This window comes from Oncorhynchus nerka, linkage group LG5, assembly GCF_034236695.1.
Source record: "Oncorhynchus nerka isolate Pitt River linkage group LG5, Oner_Uvic_2.0, whole genome shotgun sequence".
In the NCBI taxonomy this organism is placed as follows: domain Eukaryota; kingdom Metazoa; phylum Chordata; class Actinopteri; order Salmoniformes; family Salmonidae; genus Oncorhynchus; species Oncorhynchus nerka.
Window position 1 is genome coordinate 9,366,865 of NC_088400.1, and position 20,180 is coordinate 9,387,044.

Here is a 20,180-nt window from a genome sequence, read left to right on the forward strand (position 1 = left end):
AAACCAGAGGTCCTGCATGAACTATATCTACTGTATACTGTCCTTACTGTAAACCAGAGGTCCTGCATGAACTATATCTACTGTATACTGTCCTTACTGTAAACCAGAGGTCCTGCATGAACTATATCTACTGTATACGGTCCTTACTGTAAACCAGAGGTCCTGCATGAACTATATCTACTGTATACTGTCCTTACTGTAAACCAGAGGTCCTGCATGAACTATATCTACTGTATACTGTCCTTACTGTAAACCAGAGGTCCTGCATGAACTATATCTACTGTATACTGTCCTTACTGTAAACCAGAGGTCCTGCATGAACTATATCTACTGTATACTGTCCTTATTGTAAACCACGGGTCCTGCATGAACTATATCTACTGTATACTGTCCTTACTGTAAACCAGAGGTCCTGCATGAACTATATCTACTGTATACTGTCCTTACTGTAAACCAGAGGTCCTGCATGAACTATATCTACTGTATACTGTCCTTACTGTAAACCAGAGGTCCTGCATGAACTATATCTACTGTATACTGTCCTTACTGTAAACCAGAGGTCCTGCATGAACTATATCTACTGTATACTGTCCTTACTGTAAACCAGAGGTCCTGCATGAACTATATCTACTGTATACTGTCCTTACTGTAAACCAGGGGTCCTGCATGAACTATATCTACTGTATACTGTCCTTATTGTAAACCAGGGGTCCTGCATGAACTATATCTACTGTATACTGTCCTTATTGTAAACCAGGGGTCCTGCATGAACTATATCTACTGTATACTGTCCTTACTGTAAACCAGGGGTCCTGCATGAACTATATCTACTGTATACTGTCCTTATTGTAAACCAGGGGTCCTGCATGAACTATATCTACTGTATACTGTCCTTACTGTAAACCAGAGGTCCTGCATGAACTATATCTACTGGATGTCATAAGGTGAATGCACCAATTTGTAAGTCGCTCTGGATAAGAGCGTCTGCTAAATGACTTAAATGTAAATGTAAATGTACGGTATACTGTCCTTACTGTAAACCAGAGGTCCTGCATGAACTATATCTACTGTATACTGTCCTTACTGTAAACCAGGGGTCCTGCATGAACTATATCTACTGTATACTGTCCTTACTGTAAACCAGGGGTCCTGCATGAACTATATCTACTGTATACTGTCCTTATTGTAAACCAGGTGTCATGCAGGAACTATGTTGTAAACCAGGGGTTGCACAGGAACTACTGTATAGCAACACTTCTGTTCTGTAAATGTAAATGTAAATGTACGGTATACTGTCCTTACTGTAAACCAGAGGTCCTGCATGAACTATATCTACTGTATACTGTCCTTACTGTAAACCAGGGGTCCTGCATGAACTATATCTACTGTATACTGTCCTTACTGTAAACCAGGGGTCCTGCAGGAACTATATCAACAGGAAGCAAGCAGTGTGTTTTATTAAAGAGAGAAAAACACATTTTTTTCATAGGTCTGCCTAATAGAAATAGTTTGTATTGGTGTTAAACTTTCATCAGGGTTCTCACAAGGCACTGAAATTCAAGTACTGGAGTCAAGTCCTGTAATAAGACATTTTCTCAAGTTGGTACTTTAAAAGTATTTTAATTAAAATGAGAGGAGAACAGATAATGATCAAAATATGTTTATGAAAAATATTATTTAAAAAAAATATTGGTCTTGCGAATTCATTTCCAGGTAGACAACCAGAGTTGTATTACCTCACGTTTGGCGCTGTGGTTGCCAGGAGAGCTCGCTCATTCCACACACACTGCCACTCAGCCGAGCAGGTACAGAACTGGCTGATTAGGGGACGTCAACCGTCACATTGATATCCAAAATCCCGGGAAAATCAGGATTCCTTTTATGTTTATGGAATATTTCAGGGATTTTTTACATTTCAATTCATGAAAACATGACCCTGAGGAAGCCACAGTGATGCCGAAACGTTGGTAAATACCCATTAAATTGCTGGGAGTTTTTATACATGGAGTGTGAGACTTTCTTTACTTTGATAGTTTATAGTTTATTCGCCGTTAGTCAGCACCTCCACACAAACATTATTTTCTGGGTGTGCGCCAGCTCATGTTTTTGAAAACATGGGACCAACACTTTACATGTTGCGTTTTATATTTTTGTTCAGTATAGTTTACCCAGCATTTTTTACCACTACATCACTGGACCCAACCAACCCACACCGTATATGTTGCACAAAATGCGTCAGACTTTGACATTGCGAGCACTGGTGAATCGGCCCTGAAGAGCCACGTGACGGGGGGGAAGACACAACGCTCCGTCCTGCTAGCACCAGTTCTACAGTTCTACTTGTTCTCTGCAACAGCCTCCAGAGCTGTTTTGCCAATCGCCTCGTTGACAGGTCGCCCGCGATATTCCGCTTTATCAAGCCGCAACCGTGCTGGTGGCCGTTCATGTGCTGTTTTCCTCACACAGCCCACCTGCCCTTCTCCCGCCGGCAACACACAAAGTTGCCAGTCGGAAGTTATGACGCTTTTTTCGTAGCTATTAATCAGTAGATTCCCTCATTGCCCAATAAAAACACAGTAATTCAGCTGGAATTGTGTAGTAGTGTGTATAGGACATGTTGGTTCACCAGTAGACATGTCCCAAAACTCTGCTCATCACCACTCAAATTACAACATCATCAGCACCGATTTACCACGTATGTAGTAAATAAGTAGTAAAACAACGTATTATTGAGTAGAACTTGTAAGGTAGTGATGAATACTAGGTGGTATTTTTTGTATTTGTATGTTTTTATTTTCATGAGGTTTTTGCGATATACTGCCATCGGGTGGCAACTAGAAACAATTGAATTATAAGAACAATTTACAAATTGATAGTCCTTGAAAATATGTATTAGTGCTTGAAAATGTACTTGAAAGTCCTTGAATTTGACTTGCCACTGTCTGGACAGAAGCCTGTTTCATGTTTTTGGTTTGGACTGCAGGTTCCCTTCCCAAGTGGGTGGTGAATAGAGCTTCTCAGTTCGTAGCACCAAAGGTAATATTATCATTTTAATATTATTATTATTATTATTATCAATCTGTCTTGGTAATGTGCTATCTTGAAACCCGAGAAGAAGAGAGAAGTGTGCCTAACAAAGCACAAGGGTGGCCTATATTATTTGATACCTCTGTCTCCATCTAGTGGTTTCAGGAAGTTAGTGCACTTCCCAAAGATGTTTTGACTTGTTTTGATTACAAAATCACTATCAGGAATACCATGAAAGATAACACCATGGTGTTATAAGTGTTTATTACACATTTATAAACTAATCATTATTTTGTTTATTGCCTACTTATAAAACCCTTCAGAACTTGGCTGCAAGACGGCAGGTAGCCTAGTGGTTAGAGCGTTGGGCCAGTAACCAGCAGGTAGTCTAGTGGTTAGAGTGTTGGGCCAGTAACCAGCAGGTAGTCTAGTGGTTAGAGCGTTGGGCCAGTAACCAGCAGGTAGTCTAGTGGTTAGAGCGTTGGGCCAGTAACCAGCAGGTAGTCTAGTGGTTAGAGTGTTGGGCCAGTAACCAGCAGGTAGTCTAGTGGTTAGAGTGTTGGGCCAGTAACCAGCAGGTAGTCTAGTGGTTAGAGTGTTGGGCCAGTAACCAGCAGGTAGTCTAGTGGTTAGAGTGTTGGGCCAGTAACCAGCAGGTAGCCTAGTGGTTAGAGTGTTGGGCCAGTAACCAGCAGGTAGCCTAGTGGTTAGAGTGTTGGGTCAGTAACCAGCAGGTAGCCTAGTGGTTAGAGTGTTGGGCCAGTAACCAGCAGGTAGTCTAGTGGTTAGAGCGTTGGGTCAGTAACCAGCAGGTAGTCTAGTGGTTAGAGCGTTGGGTCAGTAACCAGCAGGTAGTCTAGTGGTTAGAGTGTTGGGCCAGTAACCAGCAGGTAGCCTAGTGGTTAGAGTGTTGGGTCAGTAACCAGCAGGTAGCCTAGTGGTTAGAGTGTTGGGCCAGTAACCAGCAGGTAGCCTAGTGGTTAGAGTGTTGGGCCAGTAACCAGCAGGTAGTCTAGTGGTTAGAGCGTTTGGCCAGTAACCAGCAGGTAGCCTAGTGGTTAGAGTGTTGGGCCAGTAACCAGCAGGTAGCCTAGTGGTTAGAGTGTTGGGTCAGTAACCAGCAGGTAGTCTAGTGGTTAGAGCGTTTGGCCAGTAACCAGCAGGTAGTCTAGTGGTTAGAGCGTTGGGCCAGTAACCAGCAGGTAGTCTAGTGGTTAGAGTGTTGGGCCAGTAACCAGCAGGGAGCCTAGTGGTTAGAGTGTTGGGCCAGTAACCAGCAGGGAGCCTAGTGGTTAGAGTGTTGGGCCAGTAACCAGCAGGGAGCCTAGTGGTTAGAGTGTTGGGCCAGTAACCAGCAGGTAGCCTAGTGGTTAGAGTGTTGGGCCAGTAACCAGCAGGTAGTCTAGTGGTTAGAGCGTTGGGTCAGTAACCAGCAGGTAGTCTAGTGGTTAGAGCGTTGGGTCAGTAACCAGCAGGTAGTCTAGTGGTTAGAGTGTTGGACCAGTAACCAGCAGGTAGTCTAGTGGTTAGAGTGTTGGGCCAGTAACCAGCAGGTAGTCTAGTGGTTAGAGTGTTTGGCCAGTAACCAGCAGGTAGTCTAGTGGTTAGAGTGTTGGGCCAGTAACCAGCAGGTAGTCTAGTGGTTAGAGTGTTGGGCCAGTAACCAGCAGGTAGTCTAGTGGTTAGAGTGTTGGGCCAGTAACCAGCAGGTAGTCTAGTGGTTAGAGCGTTTGGCCAGTAACCAGCAGGTAGTCTAGTGGTTAGAGTGTTGGGCCAGTAACCAGCAGGTAGTCTAGTGGTTAGAGTGTTGGGCCAGTAACCAGCAGGTAGTCTAGTGGTTAGAGTGTTGGGCCAGTAACCAGCAGGTAGTCTAGTGGTTAGAGTGTTGGGCCAGTAACCAGCAGGTAGTCTAGTGGTTAGAGTGTTGGGCCAGTAACCAGCAGGTAGTCTAGTGGTTAGAGTGTTGGGCCAGTAACCAGCAGGTAGTCTAGTGGTTAGAGCGTTTGGCCAGTAACCAGCAGGTAGCCTAGTGGTTAGAGTGTTGGACCAGTAACCAGCAGGTAGCCTAGTGGTTAGAGTGTTGGGCCAGTAACCAGCAGGGAGCCTAGTGGTTAGAGCGTTGGGCCAGTAACCAGCAGGTAGTCTAGTGGTTAGAGCGTTGGGCCAGTAACCAGCAGGTAGCCTAGTGGTTAGAGTGTTGGGCCAGTAACCAGCAGGGAGCCTAGTGGTTAGAGTGTTGGGCCAGTAACCAGCAGGTAGTCTAGTGGTTAGAGTGTTGGGCCAGTAACCAGCAGGTAGTCTAGTGGTTAGAGTGTTGGACCAGTAACCAGCAGGTAGTCTAGTGGTTAGAGCGTTGGGCCAGTAACCAGCAGGTAGTCTAGTGGTTAGAGTGTTGGGCCAGTAACCAGCAGGTAGTCTAGTGGTTAGAGTTGGGCCAGTAACCAGCAGGTAGTCTAGTGGTTAGAGTGTTGGACCAGTAACCAGCAGGTAGTCTAGTGGTTAGAGTGTTGGGCCAGTAACCAGCAGGTAGTCTAGTGGTTAGAGCGTTGGGCCAGTAACCAGCAGGGAGCCTAGTGGTTAGAGTGTTGGGCCAGTAACCAGCAGGTAGCCTAGTGGTTAGAGCGTTGGGCCAGTAACCAGCAGGGAGCCTAGTGGTTAGAGCGTTGGGCCAGTAACCAGCAGGTAGCCTAGTGGTTAGAGTGTTGGGCCAGTAACCAGCAGGTAGCCTAGTGGTTAGAGTGTTGGGCCAGTAACCAGCAGGTAGCCTAGTGGTTAGAGTGTTGGGCCAGTAACCAGCAGGTAGCCTAGTGGTTAGAGTGTTGGGCCAGTAACCAGCAGGTAGTCTAGTGGTTAGAGTGTTGGGCCAGTAACCAGCAGGTAGCCTAGTGGTTAGAGTGTTGGGCCAGTAACCAGCAGGTAGCCTAGTGGTTAGAGTGTTGGGCCAGTAACCAGCAGGTAGCCTAGTATTTAGAGGTTGGACTAGTAACCAGCAGGTAGTCTAGTGGTTAGAGCGTTGGGCCAGTAACCAGCAGGTAGCCTAGTGGTTAGAGTGTTGGGCCAGTAACCAGCAGGTAGTCTAGTGGTTAGAGTGTTGGGCCAGTAACCAGCAGGTAGTCTAGTGGTAACCAGTAACCAGCAGGTAGCCTAGTGGTTAGAGTGTTGGGCCAGTAACCAGCAGGTAGCCTAGTGGTTAGAGTGTTGGGCCAGTAACCAGCAGGTAGTCTAGTGGTTAGAGTGTTGGGCCAGTAACCAGCAGGTAGTCTAGTGGTTAGAGCGTTGGGCCAGTAACCAGCAGGTAGTCTAGTGGTTAGAGTGTTGGGCCAGTAACCAGCAGGTAGTCTAGTGGTTAGAGCGTTATTTAGTCTAGTGGTTAGAGTGTTGGGCCAGTAACCAGCAGGTAGCCTAGTGGTTAGAGTGTTGGGCCAGTAACCAGCAGGTAGTCTAGTGGTTAGAGCGTTGGGCCAGTAACCAGCAGGTAGTCTAGTGGTTAGAGTGTTGGGCCAGTAACCAGCAGGTAGTCTAGTGGTTAGAGTGTTGGGCCAGTAACCAGCAGGTAGTCTAGTGGTTAGAGCGTTGGGCCAGTAACCAGCAGGTAGTCTAGTGGTTAGAGTGTTGGGCCAGTAACCAGCAGGTAGTCTAGTGGTTAGAGTGTTGGGCCAGTAACCAGCAGGTAGTCTAGTGGTTAGAGCGTTGGGCCAGTAACCAGCAGGTAGTCTAGTGGTTAGAGTGTTTGGCCAGTAACCAGCAGGTAGTCTAGTGGTTAGAGCGTTTGGCCAGTAACCAGCAGGTAGTCTAGTGGTTAGAGCCAGCAGGTAGTCTAGTGGTTAGAGTGTTGGGCCAGTAACCAGCAGGTAACCAGCAGGTTGGGCCAGTAACCAGCAGGTAGTCTAGTGGTTAGAGCGTTGGGCCAGTAACCAGCAGGTAGTCTAGTGGTTAGAGCGTTGGGCCAGTAACCAGCAGGTAGTCTAGTGGTTGGCCAGTAACCAGCAGGTAGTCTAGTGGTTAGAGCGTTTGGCCAGTAACCAGCAGGTAGTCTAGTGGTTAGAGCGTTTGGCCAGTAACCAGCAGGTAGTCTAGTGGTTAGAGCGTTTGGCCAGTAACCAGCAGGTAGTCTAGTGGTTAGAGCGTTTGGCCAGTAACCAGCAGGTAGTCTAGTGGTTAGAGTGTTGGACCAGTAACCAGCAGGTAGCCTAGTATTTAGAGGTTGGACTAGTAACCAGCAGGTAGCCTAGTGGTTAGAGCGTTGGGCCAGTAACCAGCAGGTAGCCTAGTGGTTAGAGCGTTGGGCCAGTAACCAGCAGGTAGCCTAGTGGTTAGAGTGTTGGACTAGTAACCAGCAGGGAGCCTAGTGGTTAGAGCGTTTGGCCAGTAACCAGCAGGTAGCCTAGTGGTTAGAGCGTTTGGCTAGTAACCAGCAGGTAGCCTAGTGGTTAGAGCATTTGGCCAGTAACCAGCAGGTAGCCTAGTGGTTAGAGTGTTGGACTAGTAACCAGCAGGTAGCCTAGTGGTTAGAGTGTTGGACTAGTAACCAGCAGGTAGCCTAGTGGTTAGAGTGTTGGACTAGTAACCAGCAGGTAGCCTAGTGGTTAGAGCATTTGGCCAGTAACCAGCAGGTATCCTAGTGGTTAGAGTGTTTGGCCAGTAAGCGAAAGGTTTCTAGATCGAATCCCTGTGTTGACAAGGTAAACATCTGTCCTCCTGCCCCTGAACAAGGCAGTTCACCCACTGTTCCCCGCTAGGCTGTCATTGTAAATAAGAATTTGTTATTTATTTAACTAGGCAAGTCAGTTAAGGTTAAATTTAAAAAAGGCTTATCTGAGAGGCTCTTAACTAACACATTCATTTAGAATCTGAATATTTGTGCTCCTTCCCCCTAGGCCATGAAGAAGATCTACAAGGCCTGTCAGAAGTATCCAGAGTGGAAGAGGAAGCACAACCCTAACCTGAAACCCTGGATTTATCCCGAGCAGAACACCTTACCGTGTATTAACGTGTCTGACCTTGTGCTACAGAGAGCCGACTCACTGGAGAACATTGATGAGAGCCGCCTGACGGAGGAGAAACAAGCACAACGTCACAGCGATGACGAAGAGACCTAGGCTAACTCTGAGTGAAGACACTGTTTGTATATATTTGTGTGGCTGTGTTTTCAAAATGGCACCCTATTCCCTAGAAAATAACAGTAAAAGAAAAAAAGAAAAAAAGAGAAGTGTATTACATTTGTGCAGGGCCCATAAGACTCTGGTCAAAAGTAGTGAACTATATAGGAAATAGGGTGCGATTTGGGACACACCCTCTGTGTTGGGTTTGGTGTGTGCGTGTGTTTCCGTGTGAGTGTGTGTTTGTGTGTGTGTGTGTGTGTGTGTGTGTGTGTACAGTACAAATATGTAAATGTACATGTATGATTTACTATAATTTGGATCTGCAACTTTTGTCTTGTTGCATTTAGTTGGTAATTGATCTATAACTTATTGAATCAGAGGGGTTTAACAGGGTATTTTCATATAGGAAAAAAATAGACAACGTATGCACGGTGCTATCCTTCCATTAAATGGTATAATATCGAATTTATGATAATAATGTAAAAATGTGTCTATTTCAAAACAAATTTCAAGACAATATTTAAATATTTCAAGACCCTAACATGTTTTTTTCTTCTTTTCATATTCATGTTTGATTCGACTTCAGCTTTCATTTGAAGTGTTATACCATAGCCATTGCCAATAGAGAAAATAGCCTATCATGCAGCCTACTTACTACCGTATATTTCCTGGCATCTAGTGCCTCCCAGTGGCAGTAATAGGTCATAACATTTCCTCATCGCCCAGTGTTTGGAAGCCGTGAGCGTTTAGAACAGTGTTTCACGAACTCGGTGCACGTTTTGGTTTTTCCCCCCTAGCACTACACAGCTGATTCAAATAATCAACTAATCATCAAGCATTGATCATTTGATTCACCTGTGTAGTGCAAGGGTAAAAACAAAAACGTGCACCGAGTTTCAGGGAAAACGCTGGGTTAGAACAATGGAATGTTGTCAGTTTGTTAGGAAGTGAATTAGCATAATGCACCAAGACAAGTGTGCTTTTGTACAGTGAATGGCCCACTGAGACTCCTAATGACAGTCACAGGGGAGGAGAGATGGCAGCATAACAACGCCCGAGGGAATTTTAAAAAACCTGTCTGACCCTTAAAAGGAATGATTATAATCTGTTATAGCTTGTTATAACCGTAGGGGTCATAAAACTGTTAAAAAGGTCATTACCTCAGTTATACGTTGGTCTTGCCTGTCCTGACTGAATTTCAAACATTTTGTCTTTCTGCATAAAGTTATTATTAGTGATGCAGTTTTACTTCAATTCTAATGGTCTTTTGGTAGGATTTTCAGACATGTTTCCAAAATGGAGAGACATCATGTTCATAGCAACGCACGCGTTAAATAAAGAGAAGTTGTCTCCTGATTTTAAGACCTTCGCGGCTGATGCTCCTGATTCCTAATCATCATTTCCAAGTACAAGTTCCCATTTTAACTGCAATGTTTGTTTTTCTCCGTCGATAAGGAACGTTTATGTGCGACTGTATCCCTTTTCAGACTTAAAAATGCAGCTGGGGGCCAATCCTCAGAATCTGTATTGTCTCAGGCACTTCCTGTTTCCCCAAGGCTACTTCCTGTCCCATTTCCTGTCCGCATCAGTCAGATTGTTTTTGAGGGAAAGGAAACTCCACTGTTGTCTAGATTTCTCACACAACACAAAAGCTTCTCTTTGATTGTAGAACTCGTATTAAAATGTCTTTCATTTTGAGTGATCTTTGAGAATTAAAGAGTGCGATGTTAGTTACACTCATGATCTCCTAAAATCATCCATTTATTATCCATAAATCTGAGCTGCCTTTGATTTTTGAATACCAATGTGTGTGATTCATGATAGCCTTGAAACTTGAACTAATGTGAAAAATGTGTAATATACGTGTGTGTGTGTGTGTGTCAGGCAGGGTGGGGGTGGGGGGGTTTGAGGAAAATCCAGGACCACATCTTGATTACACCTGAACATCCACATTTTTTTTGTAGCTATTTATAATGTTGATCTCTCATCAGGTTGTTTGGGTCTATTGTATCAGTAGTCGTATTGAAGCCCACATCACATGGTCTATTGTATCAGTAGTCGTATTGAAGCCCACATCACATGGTCTATTGTATCAGTAGTCGTATTGAAGCCCACATCACATGGTCTATTGTATCAGTAGTCGTATTGAAGCCCACATCACATGGTCTATTGTATCAGTAGTCGTATTGAAGCCCACATCACATGGTCTATTGTATCAGTAGTCGTATTGAAGCCCACATCACATGGTCTATTGTATCAGTTGTCGTATTGAAGCCCACATCACATGGTCTATTGTATCAGTTGTCGTATTGAAGCCCACATCACATGGTCTATTGTATCAGTAGTCGTATTGAAGCCCACATCACATGGTCTATTGTATCAGTTGTCGTATTGAAGCCCACATCACATGGTCTATTGTATCAGTCACATGGTCTAGTCGTATTGAAGCCCACATCACATGGTCTATTGTATCAGTAGTCGTATTGAAGCCCACATCACATGGTCTATTGTATCAGTAGTCGTATTGAAGCCCACATCACATGGTCTATTGTATCAGTTGTCGTATTGAAGCCCACATCACATGGTCTATTGTATCAGTAGTCGTATTGAAGCCCACATCACATGGTCTATTGTATCAGTAGTCGTATTGAAGCCCACATCACATGGTCTATTGTATCAGTAGTCGTATTGAAGCCCACATCACATGGTCTATTGTATCAGTAGTCGTATTGAAGCCCACATTATAGTACCCTTTTGCACCCATGCACCTAAGTAAAACTAACCTAGCTAAAGCTACCCTAACCTAACTAAACCTAACCTAACAAAGCTACCCTAACTAAACCTAACCTAACTAAAGCTACCCTAACCTAACTAAACCTAACCTAACTAAAGCTACCCTAACCTAACTAAACATAACCTAAGCTACCCTAACCTAACTAAACCCAACCTAACTAAAGCTACCCTAACTAAACCTAACCTAACTAAAGCTAACCTAACTAAACTCAACCTAACTAAAGCTACCCTAACCTAACTAAACCCAACCTAACTAAAGCTACCCTAACCTAACTAAACCCAACCTAACTAAACCTAACCTAACTAAAGCTACCCTAACCTAACTAAACCCAACCTAGCTAAAGCTACCCTAACATATCTAAAGCTACCCTAACCTAACTAAACCCAACCTAACTAAAGCTACCCTACCCTAACTAAAGCTAACCTAACTAAACCTAACCTAACTAAAGCTAACCTAACTAAACTCAACCTAACTAAAGCTACCCTAACCTAACTAAACCCAACCTAACTAAAGCTACCCTAACCTAACTAAACCCAACCTAGCTAAAGCTACCCTAACCTAACTAAAGCTACCCTAACCTAACTAAACCTAACCTAACTAAAGCTACCCTAACTAAAGCTACCCTAACCTAACTAAAGCTACCCTAACCTAACTAAACCCAACCTAACTAAAGCTACCCTACCCTAACTAAAGCTAACCTAACTAAACCTAACCTAACTAAAGCTACCCTAACCTAACTAAACCCAACCTAACTAAAGCTACCCTAACCTAACTAAACCCAACCTAACTAAACCTAACCTAACTAAAGCTACCCTAACCTAACTAAACCCAACCTAGCTAAAGCTACCCTAACCTAACTAAAGCTACCCTAACCTAACTAAACCTAACCTAACTAAAGCTACCCTAACTAAAACTACCCTAACCTAACTAAAGCTACCCTAACCTAACTAAACCTAACCTATCTAAAGCTAACCTAACTAAACCCAACCTAACTAAAGCTACCCTAACCTAACTAAACCCAAACTAACTAAAGCTACCCTAACTAAACCTAACCTAACTAAAGCTACCCTAACATAACTAAACCTAACCTAACTAAAGCTACCCTAACCTAACTAAACATAACCTAAGCTACCCTAACCTAACTAAACCCAACCTAACTAAAGCTACCCTAACTAAACCTAACCTAACTAAATGCACACTAAAATGTAGCCTACACATTGCACATACTGTGTCGTTTTTTTGTTATTTTGTAGGCAATAGGGAATGTTTTTAAAACAAGTGGATAAATTGAATTAAATTAAATGACCTGATTGCAAGGTGTCCATTCTTTAACAGTAGGCCTATTCCGTTTCTTAAATGTCTTGCGCAAAGCAATGTAGTGGACTCAAAATATTGCATTTATGTCTATGAATTACCAGTATGTGCAACTTTGAAGTGGACGGATAATGAGTTTGAACGGGGAAAAATGTCGGCTAAACATCACTACCGCCCTCCCCTTTAATTAAGATCTCCTTGTTAGTCTGTGGAGTAAACTCACTCACCATTGCAAGAAAGTTGCCGACAAGGACAAGCTTCTTCTGCTGCCCAAGTCATGAGCGGTCCCCGTCACAACGGAAAAACCGAAGGATTCAAGTGTTTAGATGTTGCATTGAGAAAACAACCACGCACATCGAAACACAGCAGAAGGTAAAACGGGATTATTATAATATTTAGACGGATAGATTCCAACGTTTCAGTGATCATCTGGAGCTCACGCTGTGTATCGGCGACATCCAGCTAACAGGAGATTTTATGGAGCGCACTTCTTCAATACTATAGGCCTAATATTGTCTTTTTTCACAGTAACTGGGTGAATAATGAGAGAATTTCATTATATTTTACTTGTAGAGTTGTGTGTTGGCCGACCGCAGAATAATCAATTCGATTCTGTGTAACGATTTCTTGTACATTTTAAATATATATATTTATATTACCATGTTTAAGAATTGCCAATCTCATGACATCGCATGGGCTTGGAATGTGAGCCTATTGTAACATTTCACCCATTATACAGTCACCTGTCTGTTTTGCTGTCAACTAATGTTTTACAGACACCCCACCCCGTTGTAGATTTCCTCTTCGCGTTGAGTGGATTTTGGGGTCTTGGAACCTGTCAGTTATAGCGTTTCACAGTTGAAACCTGATTTAAATCAAGAGCAGCCTTGAACATAAGTTCAGTAAGTTATTAGATAGTGCAGCGCCAGAGAAACACAAGTTAAAAAATAATCACTGGAATTTCCCATTTAAAATGCTTCCCAATTTTAGCTCTGTTTTTAGGATTGTGGAGAGGGAGATGGATCATTTACATGAAGATGGCTGAATGTTAAATTGTTCGGGTGTCAGCAGTGCCACTTGTAAGCAAGGCCCAGATGATCGTTCCTCCACAGTCACACTGTATACAGTGTCTCCGTCTTTGGTCATTAGATGGGTTTTGTGTGATGCACAACGTTCCACGGTCCAGAAACATTGACCTTCAGAGGCCTCTCTATCTGTCTATAGATGAAGACCACAGCCAGCGTTATCTGAGTTATTATATGTGACGCAGTATAAAGTAGCATAGATTTGTAACAGAGTTTCACGTGTAATTCACACTACGGATCAACAAACTACTACTGTAGCCCCACTTACGTTTAATATTCAACACGTTTCCAAACCCCAAAGACTTCACGTTAAATTCACTTTGCTTTTCTGTCTAAAATCCAAAAGAAACACAGACATCCTATTTACTTGTATTGTGTTTCAGTGATGTCTGGTGCATTGTGTTAAACAACCATAATGTTTTTATTTTATTTTTTATTTTTACAGTGATTCATAACAACACCCATGTTGCTGGGATTATACCCTCCATTTTGAGGATAATTTCACCAACTCATTTGGGAAGGATAGACAGACAGACAGTAAAGAAAAGTACTGTACAGTAAAGTTTCAGTACAGTAGAGCACGCTAATGTATAGTATAATGTACTGAACATATCTACTTTACTGTATTGTACTGAACTCTACTCTACTGATCTCTTGTGAAACATCGATGTCTATGATTGGTTCAGATTTGGTCTGGTCCGGACCAGACAAATGTGTTCTTGTTTGGGGGCGGAGCTCATTAGAATAATAATCCGTGTGTATAATTATACCCAAATATGCAAAATAAGGATATTGCATATTTCTATATTTGTGTACTTTATTCAGGATATATCACCCTGAAGATAATCATATTCATAATTATGCATTTTTTTGTATAATACAGGTCAGGGAACCATAATGTAATTCTGTTACCGTAATTCCGTTACCAGATGTAAATCCACGTCACTTACTGTAGTTCAACAACAAATATCTCTCTCTATGTGTTTTAACTGGAGGTGTCATGACATAGCGGACACCCCCATTCTTTCTCCAGACATCTTTTGAATCTTCATTCGGAGCAGTTATTTTGAGAGTTTTTGGAAAACGTGGTCACAAAAAAAAAAACTGAGGGAGATTTTACTGTAATTCTGTTACCAAACTTTGCATCTGGACAGGTCTTCCAGTAAATGTTTTTTTTGTGACATTTTCTGTGTAAATTATTCAAAGTAAACATTGAAATCAATATTTTTTTGGTTTGGCAAACACTAACTACCATTCAAAAGTTTGGGGTCACTTAGAAATTACCTTGTTTTTGAAAGAAAAGCACCCCCCTTTAAAATAACATCAAATTGATCATAAATACAGTGTAGACATTTTTAATGTTGTAAATGACTATTGTAGCTGGAAAAGGCAGCTTTTTTTAATGGAATATCTACATAGGCGTACAGAGGCCCATTATCAGCAACCATCACTCCTGTGTTCCAGTGGAACGTTGTGTTAGCTAATCCAGGTTTATCATTTTAAAAGGATAATTGATCATTAGAAAACCCGTTTGCAATTGTTAGCACAGCTGAAAACTGTTGTCCTTATTTAAAGAAGCAATAAAACTGTCATTTTTTAGACTAGTTGAGTATCTGGAGCATCAGCATTTGTGGGTTCGATTACAGGCTCAAAATGGCCAGAAACAAAGACCTTTCTTCTGAAACTCGTCAGTCTATTCTTGTTCTGAGAAATGAGGCTATTCCATGCGAGAAATTGCCAAGAAACTGAAGATCTTGTACAACGCTGTGTACTACTCCCTTCACAGAACAGCGCAAACTGTCTCTAACCAGAATAGAAAGATGTGCACCGGGGCCTCCCACTCAACTGAGCAAGAGGACAAGTACATTAGTGTCAACCGATTAATCGGAATGGCCGATTTAATTAGGGCCGATTTCAAGTTTTCAAAACAATCGGAAATCGGTATTTTTGGGCACCGATTTGCCGAATTATTTATTTATTTAAATTATTTATTTATATACCTTTATTTAACTAGGCAAGTCAGTTAAGAACACATTCTTATTTTCAATGACGGCCTAGGAACGGTGGGTTAACTGCCTCGTTCAGGGGCACAACGACAGATTTTCACCTTGTCAGCTCGGGGATCCAATCTTGCAACCTTACAGTTAACTAGTCAAACGCAATAACGACCTGCCTCTCTCTCGTTGCACTCCACAAGGAGACTGCCTGTTACGCGAATTCAGTAAGCCAAGGTAAGTTGCTAGCTAGCATTGAACTTATCTTATAAAAAAAACAATCATAATCACTAGTTAACTACACATGGTTGATGATATTACTAGATATTATATTGCGTGTCCTGCGTTGCATATAATCTGACTGAGCATACAAGTATCTAAGTATCTGACTGAGCGGTGGTAGGCAGAAGCAGGCGCGTAAACATTCATTCAAACAGCACTTTCGTGTGTTTTGCCAGCAGCTCTTCGTTGTGCATCAAGCATTGCGCTGTTTATGACTTCAAGCCTTTCAACTCTCGAGATGAGGCTGGTGTAACCGAAGTGAAATGGCTAGCTAGTTAGCGCGCGCTAATAGCATTTCAAACGTCACTTGCTCTGAGCCTTCTAGTAGTTGTTCCCCTTGCTCTGCATGGGTAACGCTGCTTCGATGGTGGCTGTTGTCGTTGTGTTGCTGGTTCGAGCCCAGGGAGGAGCGAGGAGAGGGATGGAAGCTATACTGTTACACTGGCAATACTAAAGTGCCTATAAGAACATCTAATAGTCAAAGGTTAATGAAATACAAATGGTATAGAGGGAAATAGTCCTATAATTCCTATAATAACTACAACCTAAAACTTCTTACCTGGGAATATTGAAGACTCATGTTAAAAGGAACCACCAGCTTTCATATGTTCTCATGTTCTGAGCAAGGAACTTAAACGTTAGCTTTTTTACATGGCACATATTGCACTTTTACTTCTTCAACACTTTGTTTTTGCATTATTTAAACCAAATTGAACATGTTTCATCATTTACTTGAGGCTAAATTGAGTTTATTGATGTATTATATTAAGTTAAAATAAGTGTTCATTCAGTATTGCTGTAATTGTCATTATTACAAATAAATAAAATAGAAATTGGCCGATTAAAAAAAAAAAAAAAAAAAATCGGTATAGGATTTTTTGGTCCTCCAAACAATCGGTATCGGTGTTGAAAAATCATAATCGGTCGACCTCTAAAACAGACGCATCACAAATCCTCAACTGGCAGCTTCATTAAATAGTACCCGCAAAACACCAGTCTCAACGTCAACAGTGAAGAGGCGACTCCGGGACACTGGCCTTCTAGGCAGAGTTGCAAAGAAAAATCCATATCTCAGACTGGCCAATAAATAGAAAATATTAAGATGGGCAAAAGAACAGACACTGGACAGAGGAAGATTGGAAAAAAGTGTTATGGATAGACGAATCTCAGTTTGAGGGGTTCGTATCACAAAGAAGAACATTCGCAGAATGAGACTCAGAAAAAATGAAAAGATGCTGGAGGAGTGCTTGACGCCATCTGTCAAGCATGGTGGAGGCAATGTGATGGTCTGGGGGTGCTTTGGTGGTGGTAAAGTGGGAGATTTGTACAGGGTTAAAGGGATCTTGAAGAAGGAAGGCTATTACTCTATTTTGCAACACCATGCCATACCCTGTGGACGGTGCTTAATTGGAGCCAATTTCCTCCTACAACAGGAGAATGTCCCAAAGCACAGCTCCAAACTATGCAAGAACTATTTAGGGAAGAAGCAGTCAGCTGGTATTCTGTCTACAATGGAGTGGCCAGCACAGTCACTGGATCTCAACCATACTGAGCTGTTGCGGGAGCAGCTTGACCATCAAGCTACATTAGAGTATGGGTGTCAAAGTCATTCTGCCCTGTGAGGGCACATTCTAATAATTAGAGGGAGAGAACAGGGAGATTTTTGGATCTTTGGACTGATTGTCATGTATCCTCAACCTCATTATCCTAAAGATCAAATGAATGATTGTCATGTATCCTCAACCTCATTATCCTATAGATCAAATGAATGATTGTCATGTATCCTCAACCTCATTATCCTAAAGATCAAATGAATGATTGTCATGTATCCTCAACCTCATTATCCTAAAGATCAAATGAACGATTGTCATGTATCCTCAACCTCATTATCCTAAAGATCAAATTAATGATTGTCATGTATCCTCAACCTCATTATCCTAAAGATCAAATGAACGATTGTCATGTATCCTCAACCTCATTATCCTAAAGATCAAATGAATGATTGTCATGTATCCACTGTATGTACTATATAGTATGATTGGTGAATGGGGTCTGCGCCTGAAAGGGATACTTGGGCCTGTCCTAACAAAGGATAAGGTCACCCAGGTGTTCAGATCTATGTCTTGTACTGCCGTCTCCTCCTTCATAGAGTCGACAGGGAGGACACAGATAAACTCCTGATTGACTCTGTAATGACTTTCTGGCAGTTCCTCTGTTTTTTTAAACTTCTCTAAGTGGTGTTCAGATCTAACCATGTGTGGGTGTGTGCAGAAGATGCTCCTTTCACACTGTCTGAATGTTGTTTCTCCCAAAGAAGAGGGACAGTGTGTGCTTGACTAAAACACTCTCAGTCAGAGAGAGAGAAGCACAAAATGGGACTGCCTGTACTGTCATCCAGGCAGCATGGCGGCCATAGCTAGCCTAGCGCAGAACAATGACATAATGTGTCTCACAATAGTGCTTCACTGTTATTTATATATACAGCCTACCCCCCCCCAACCAGCTCAGCCAGCATCCTGTATGTATTCCAGAGGCCTGCGTGGGTCCTCCCTCCGTTTAGCAAGTGCTTTTACCACTTGTCCACTTCCGCTAATTGTTTGACTTGAAGAACCAGTGGAGAGTTGAAGTTGGGGACGTATCTGGAAGATCATGCTTTGAATGGGTGCCTTCCAGATTAATTTACAGGCATGTTGTATCTTTCTTTCATAATGTTGCTGAGTCCCTTTTCATGTAACATTTAACATTTAAGTCATTTAGCAGACGCTCTTATCCAGAGCGACTTACAAATTGGTGCATTCACCTTATGACATCCAGTGGAACAGTAGTGCATCTAAATCTTTTAAAGGGGGGGGGGTGAGAGGGATTACTTTATCCTATCCTAGGTATTCCTTAAAGAGGTGGGGTTTCAGGTGTCTCCGGAAGGTGGTGATTGACTCCGCTGTCCTGGCGTCGTGAGGGAGTTTGTTCCACCATTGGGGGGCCAGAGCAGCGAACAGTTTTGACTGGGCTGAGCGGGAACTGTACTTCCTCAGTGGTAGGGAGGCGAGCAGGCCAGAGGTGGATGAACGCAGTGCCCTTGTTTGGGTGTAGGGCCTGATCAGAGCCTGGAGGTACTGAGGTGCCGTTCCCCTCACAGCTCCGTAGGCAAGCACCATGGTCTTGTAGCGGATGCGAGCTTCAACTGGAAGCCAGTGGAGAGAGCGGAGGAGCGGGGTGACGTGAGAGAACTTGGGAAGGTTGAACACCAGACGGGCTGCGTTTTGAAAAAGAAGAAGCTGCAAACGGTGTGTAGCTTTTTGGGCGACCAGACCAGATTCACATAGAAATGGGCGTTATAGATCTGTCATTCTCAGTGAAAGCAAGTCTAAGAAGAGGTAGATATGATCTATGTCGCTATTTCTATACTTCCTGTTAAGTTTTTTTGTGCACCAGCTTCAAATAACTGAAAAGACAATATTTTATGATTGAAAAGACATTTAACAGCAGTTTTAGACGGAACAATGATTCTCTACACAATGACTGATTATTTTATCACATAAAACCAAAGTTAACCAAAACATTTGAATTTTAGCAACCGGGAAATGGCCAGGAGAAATCAACAGGCGAAAATCAGCCAATCCACAACGCCGCCGGGTTAAGCAACATTATGAAACTATCATTCCACTATTACTACAGATATATTACCACAGATATATTACGGACATCTTCCTGACATTCCAATGCAGAGGAAGCACCTTTAACTGAAGGAGACGGGAAGGTCCTGTTTACCTAGGGTGATGTCATCGTGTAGACTAACTGTTAAGGGTTGCAGTACTGATGCTGTTGTTGTTATTTACATTCAGACCGCTTGAACATACCAGTGAATCAGTTACGTCCTCCTCAGACTGTTATTTTTGCCTCACCCACACTGCACTGAGACATGCTTGATTTTTTTTCAAAACATTACTTAGCGGTAACATAATGAATTGAAATCCATTTAAAAAATATATAAAAAATAGACTTCTGCCAATCTCTCTAATGTAAGTGTTTCCAGGGACTGGATTTGTGGTCCGAACACATGGTGCCTAGCTGTTAACAATTAAGAACAAATGAACCCAGTAAGTCTCAGTTAATTTGTTCAGATGCTTTTATGTAAAGCAATTCCAGTTGTACGAGCTAATGTCAGACAGAGAGACACCAACAAGCTCCGAGAAACGATTGTTTACAGACTCAGAGTCCTGAACAGGACAACTTGCAATAGAATAGAAGAAGACCGAAGGTCTCATTATTAAGACTGTTTTGTAGCTTCACGTTGTCTTGGGTGAGACTTTATGAGGTCTGTAACAATGAACGAGGGAAGGAAGTTTAGATTTGTGTGAATGACCAGAGACGCTAGCCATCTGTCACTGTGTGTAAAAATGAGAAGCTGATTCATTGCATAATGCGTTTGTGAGTCTGTACAATATTTTAAAGCCACGCTTTGTGAAATGTGTCACCAGAACAATGTAAACAGGGATTATGTTAGTTTTGAATGACATCATTTCTTGATAAAGCTCATGTGAAATAGTGGGAGGCCATTTTGTTTAATTTTTCTCCCTCTTTC

General features: G+C 42.5%; 2 protein-coding genes across 2 annotated transcripts in view; both read left to right on the forward strand.

Moving 5' to 3' along the window:
* The window catches only part of LOC115121951 (START domain-containing protein 10-like), a 34,389-nt gene extending 24,524 nt beyond the window's left edge, over positions 1-9,865 (forward strand). The window contains exons 5-6 of the mRNA XM_065018324.1: positions 2,984-3,036; positions 7,905-9,865. Of these exons, the coding sequence (XP_064874396.1) occupies positions 2,984-3,036; positions 7,905-8,126 (275 nt within the window). The 3' untranslated portion in view covers positions 8,127-9,865. The remainder of the gene's footprint in view (positions 1-2,983; positions 3,037-7,904) is intronic.
* A 2,590-nt stretch (positions 9,866-12,455) lies between these two features.
* Positions 12,456-20,180, forward strand: part of LOC115121950 (arf-GAP with Rho-GAP domain, ANK repeat and PH domain-containing protein 3-like) — a 58,276-nt gene continuing 50,551 nt past the window's right edge. The window contains exon 1 of the mRNA XM_029651098.2: positions 12,456-12,609. The gene's annotated coding sequence lies outside the window, so the exon portion shown is untranslated. The remainder of the gene's footprint in view (positions 12,610-20,180) is intronic.